Below are 5,380 nucleotides of genomic sequence, written 5' to 3'. Positions count from 1 at the left end.
TACATATGTATGTCTGCAGTAGAAAACTACCCGCATAAAGTGCAACAAAGTGGAGGCAATTATAACTGTCCAAGTTAGCATAAAATTTAAATTTATCGAGAATTAGAATAAATTATCTTCAAACAGTAGTACTGGCTCCCTCATGAACGCCATACCGTTTGAAATGTAGTATGTATATGAAAAGTCATTGGCTGTGTGAAAAATTATAAGTTTTACTATTTTATTTAGTTTTAAAATGCAAAAAATAACTGTAGTCTTGTGTAGAAAACAGAATATTCAACAAAATTAACATCATTAACATATAAATATTAAATTAAATAAGCGCTTGTGTGTGACCACATCAAATTAGGCACCAGCGATCTCGCCGTCTGCCCCCTATTGGCTGGTTGTTAAAATTCTGTTTGAAAAGCTGAGACGTCGCTTCGTAGCATCCAATGCTCTTAAGTCAGTGTGTTCTTGTGCCTCTACGATCGGCAAGCACTCATTTTCGAGTATCGTGGTGTTCTCATCCAGCTCGCTGCAAGAGTTGTGTCCACTGTCAGGACTCGCATTTTCTATCGTTTTGGAGTTGGGCTCTGCGAGTTCCGGCGAAACTAGGGCTTCTGCTACTTCGTTGTTTTTATGTCGATTTTTTTTCGTACTTTTTCCGCCTGACTTCGATGTTTTTCTTTTACGACGCACCGCACGTTGCCGACGTAAGTGGAAAAGACTGCTGTTTTGTTGTCGTTTCGAGCGGTGACCCCCTGCGATGGGTGAACGTACCTCTCGCTCATTAAAAAGTTGTGGCGTAGCCATTTTAACAGGCAACGAACGCCTCCTTTTACGTATTGGCGCTTGATTTGGTTCCTCACTCCAAAACTCGCTCAAATCATTGGCGGGATCTTCCGCAGGTCTATATGTGGGCGACATAACGGCGCGTTGATGATGATGGAATTGTTTCGCAAACTTAATAGGCTTCTTTTCCTTTCGTGTGCTCTCCAGAATAGCGTCTATCATACGTTCCAACGTTTGATCACCCATCCTGGAGGAACTCAGAGAAGCGGTGTCATCTCGTACGCCATTAAACGATCGGCGCGTATTGCGCTGGCTTTGAAAAGTGGAATTTTCGGTACTGACTGCGTTTTGGGAACGTATTAGTGTATGATTGTACGAATGCTCCTCTGTTGGCAGATACCGCGGCTTGTCGAAATATGTGTCCGCAATCCCCAAGCCGCGTAACGCGAGTATGGGGCCGGGTACCGGGCCACACGGCGAGTATTCTACTTCGAGGGTGGGTAGCGTGGTAGCGTAGTTGGAGGGATTGTTGTGTGCTTTTCTACTGCTCACCAAGCTACGATTCGGTGTGTTGAGCTGGAAGGAAATTGGTTTTGGTGAAGTGTTGGGGCTGACGGTTTCATATGGAATGATATTGCTTAAGTCTTTGAGGCTATTTAGTCGACGTAATTGACAGCTACTTTCATGAACCTTGGTGGTAGAGTGAAGCGGAGTGGATGTTATTTGATTTTGGTCTTCAACCTGATTTTCCTTCTCCAGCCAGCTCTGCAAGCGACGCGAAAGGTAGAAATCTGAAGATTTACGTTTTAATCTTTGTCGTAAAGCAGAGGGTGTGCGTTTTTCGTTGGAAGGAGTTTCCTGGGGTTCACTTAGTCTATCTGTAGAAACTGCGTCCACCGCTTTGAACTGCAAGTCGACAGTGTTCACTTTAGAGTCGGCTGGTTCTAAATACGAGAGCCGTGGCGCATTGACTGCCCACTTCAGCATGATGAGGAAAAGCGAGGTCAATTAACTGCAAAATACCAATTAATAAAAAGATTAATTAGTTAATAGAATATTAATTGATTTTTATCAGTTGAAATAAAAAATTACGGCATGTTTTGCTACAAAAAAAAAATATGCGCGCCACTCGGCCATTCGCCATTCGTCTCAAATTACTCTCGAGCCATAGGAGTCAAGTCGCATTGGCCGTCTTCTGTTTAATTTACCGTGTGCTTGTGGTAATTTGCAAATCTTTTGTGTTAGCTCGCTGTTATTCACAATGCTGGCAGCACGGCCAGCCAACTCAGCCAGCCGGAATTCCAGCTGCGCTATGAAAACGAATTCTGAATTGAATAAGCGCTGAGCCAAATATTAAGGCAATGGAGATCAGGTTTACAGATGATTGACTTCCTCGCGTTTCGCAAGCCAGCAGTCAGTCTGTCGGCGCATGCGTTGGTATGCGAAAAATCTGAGAATGTGCTGTTTCTTATGCTCTGTTTGGCTTTATGCGAAGGCATTAAAATTTGCGCGCATCAGAAACCGGTACAGATCGAAGAAACAGGAATATTTGAATAAAATTAAACGTGTTGCGCGCTGTGCGTTTGCAAATTTTTTCTGCAGCCCATGGTCCTTTTATTTTGTTGCTTTAACCCTCTTGCCCCTCGAATTTAGCAATGTGGCTGCTGCTGGTCTTTCGTCCTTAGAAACGCGCGCGCTATTTTCGTACGTTTTGTTCCATTTACGCGTAGAGTGGTCTTAAGTGGTGCTTGAGTAGCGAATGCGGCTTTATTACAGTGCGCCGGCAAGTGGTTGTTCAGGCTGTGAGGTCGCGCATGCGCATTTGCAGTTTACCCGATTCAATTGGATTCACGTTGATCGATTTCAACTAAAGCTTTTTGGCGAATTTCACAGATTTTAAGTGCACTTAAATGGCATTTAAACCATTCAGAAGTAATTACAATATGTTGAGTGCTTGTGCATGGTTTCCTGTACAGAGTATGTACGTATTTGCTAATGGCGGCAACTGGTTAGCAAGAATTTAATTTTATTACAGTTAAAAAGTTTATACACATACATGGTGGAGTTCACAAATCTAGGAAGAAAATAAATTTTCACAATTTTTTCTTTTACCTTTAAAGCACTTTTATAAATAAATATCGTCTCATGGATCTGTTGTGGCACAAATTTTTCTATTCTTATTTATTCTTCTTTTTTTTGGTACGATTTGGAAACACGTCAAGGCGCGTTTTCAACTTTTTTTTTTACTTCGAAAATAATACGTCCGTTCAGCACTGTGCACAAAACTTGAATGTCAGCTGGCGTGTTTGGCGCATAGCAGCACAGCTCCCGTTCTGATTACTTTAGTCACCACCTTTTCAGATACTTCTCGTCAAGAGAGCACAAAGGTATTCGCTTAACAGGAACCATGCATTTTTGTATACATAAATACATATAAGAACACTTTGTGTGTTGAGGTGAGGGTTGAAAATGGAGAGTTGGGAACAGATGTTTGGAGAGCTGCTCGGTTAGTTAATTTCTGCTTATTGATAAGGCTTGGAATGTGGGAACGGTTTGTTGATAAATTATAAAATTTTTTTATTTGAAATCGCTAGCAATTAGTCTGTTCCTTTGAACTTCGGACTAAAACCTGTGAAACTGTCAAACTACAATTTTACGCTCTCAAATGAGAGTAAAAAGAGAACAGATGCAGAAGTGCATAGGAACGCAAAAAGCACTATTTCCTGTAAAAACGTCAGACGGTTTGTTTACATGTCATTGGTACTACACTGATTTGGCTGAAATATCACTAAATAATTATTAAAATCTATACATATTCAAATATTTCGTTGTTTACTTCCATTTTTTAACAAATATAAGGTTCTTTGCTTTCACCGCTTTCTGTTTTTGTTTGCACATGTAAATCAGCTGATTGTTTGACACTTTTCATGAACTTACAGGAAAAAAAACCCGGACTAAATCCTGTAACTTCTGACTAGGAACAGTTGCTCAGTTACTCTCTCAAATGTGTTCACACTTACAGGTTTTATGTCAATAGGAACGACTTCCTGTAAGTTCTGACTAAATCCTGTAAACCGGACTGCTATTGGAACAGACTAAATGTCTCCATCTGGAGAGATTAGTTTTAGGAGCTTTCCCCTTAGGGGTGAAGTAGAAGTGATTTCAGGTGTTTCGCATTTTGTGTTTTAACAACTCCTAAGGGCGTCTTAAAAAATGCATAAAAAATATTTCGGGTTGCTCAATTCCATGCGGCATCTAGTCAATTTGTGACGAACTTACCGTTTGTACATAAACACACAGATACAGATGTATTTATGTATATATTTGTACAATACCAAAAGATTTCTCTTGGAAGCAAATAATCATCTGCAATTTCCACGCATACTCTGCATCGATGGGGAACTACAATCACAATTGCTTAATATTAACCGAACGAACATCTGCTCAATCGCTGCTCACAATTCATTAAATTTTATTTCATTGACATGGGACTCCTCGTCTGCGCATTCGTTGGACCTTCTTTTCTCACTTTCGCCTTCTTGCCGCCATTCTACTTATTTGTCTTTGATTGCGGCAGCCATACATACATATGTACATACGTACGCTTAGCGTATGCTTTCTCCTGGCTGGCCACCTTTCCTTTCTTGCCGCTCTTTACCTTTCTTTGTGTAAACATTGCAGAATTCTTTCGCACATTACTTCACGTTTAATCATGTACTTTTTTTTTCTTCTCGCTGCGGCTTTATCAAATCATGTCATTGTATGTGTTGTTGGTTTTTGTGTTGTGATAAATTGCCCAATTGTTATGAAATTTATTGGAAAGAGGCTTGAGAGCGCTCCAGTATGCGTCGAGGTAATATCGATGCCCTAATTTATCTTCTGCCACAAACAAAGATCTGGGTTTCTGCGGTGGCTGACCATCCTAGCAATGCGGAAAATTGTCACGTTCCTTAAGCGCCAATGTGAGAAAGAAAATCACAAATAAAAAAAAAGGCGAATTGTGCTGGCGGCAGCTGTTGGGAAAATTCGTTTTTTGAAGTGAAACTTCTTAATCGAGTTCGGATATTTAACACCACGCAATAAACTCTGTATCGTTCGTTCGATTTTCAAAAATGAGGTGTCACATGAAAGGGCTTGACCTGCAGATGTGCAGTATGGTTTTAGTCTTTTAAAGGGTTGCCATATATACGAAAATCAAATTCAAATTATTTATTAAGTTAAACGAATTTTCCCAATATGGGTATCAAAAGAAATGGTTTTGAATAAGTTGTATTTTCTAGCTAAATGTAGGAGGGTTGCCACCTGTTTCGAAAGTAAAATTTAGTTAAATTATACAAAAGTCTTACGCTTAAAATACTATACAGTACAGAAAGAGCTTACAGAAACACAATTAAAATATTTTTGAGGTGCCTGAAGAGGGTGGCCACCTGTTTAAAAAGTTAAACTCAAATTATTGAAGCAAATCTTATTATTATAGCTCCGTTATGTTTGCGATAAATATTTAACGCCACGGTACAGGTAGCATATGACGGGTATAGAAAACGAATAGCTGCGTTAAACGCCAATTGGGCGGGAAAAGACTAATGCAAAGACAAGAACATAATCC

General features: G+C 40.0%; 1 protein-coding gene across 3 annotated transcripts in view; it reads right to left on the bottom strand.

Annotated features, from left to right (window-relative positions):
• Nucleotides 1-204: 204 nt before the first annotated feature.
• LOC108365812 (uncharacterized) overlaps nucleotides 205-5,380 on the bottom strand; it is a 10,821-nt gene continuing 5,645 nt past the window's right edge. Inside the window, exons 1-2 of one of the 3 annotated variants that reach the window (XM_017619989.1) lie at nucleotides 2,887-3,322; nucleotides 205-1,786 (exon numbers count right to left, since the gene is read on the bottom strand). In XM_017619989.1, coding sequence (XP_017475478.1) covers nucleotides 376-1,761 — 1,386 coding nt within the window. In that variant the 5' untranslated portion in view covers nucleotides 1,762-1,786; nucleotides 2,887-3,322 and the 3' untranslated portion in view covers nucleotides 205-375. The other 2 variants (XM_017619990.1, XM_017619991.1) reach the window with 2 other exon arrangements.

Source organism: Rhagoletis zephyria, unplaced genomic scaffold (genome assembly GCF_001687245.7).
Source record: "Rhagoletis zephyria isolate East Lansing unplaced genomic scaffold, Rhagoletis_zephyria_1.1 Rzeph_scaffold_02009, whole genome shotgun sequence".
Taxonomy (NCBI): Eukaryota; Metazoa; Arthropoda; class Insecta; order Diptera; family Tephritidae; genus Rhagoletis; species Rhagoletis zephyria.
The sequence above is the reverse complement of the archived record's forward strand: the minus strand, read 5'-3'. Positions and strand labels throughout refer to the sequence as shown.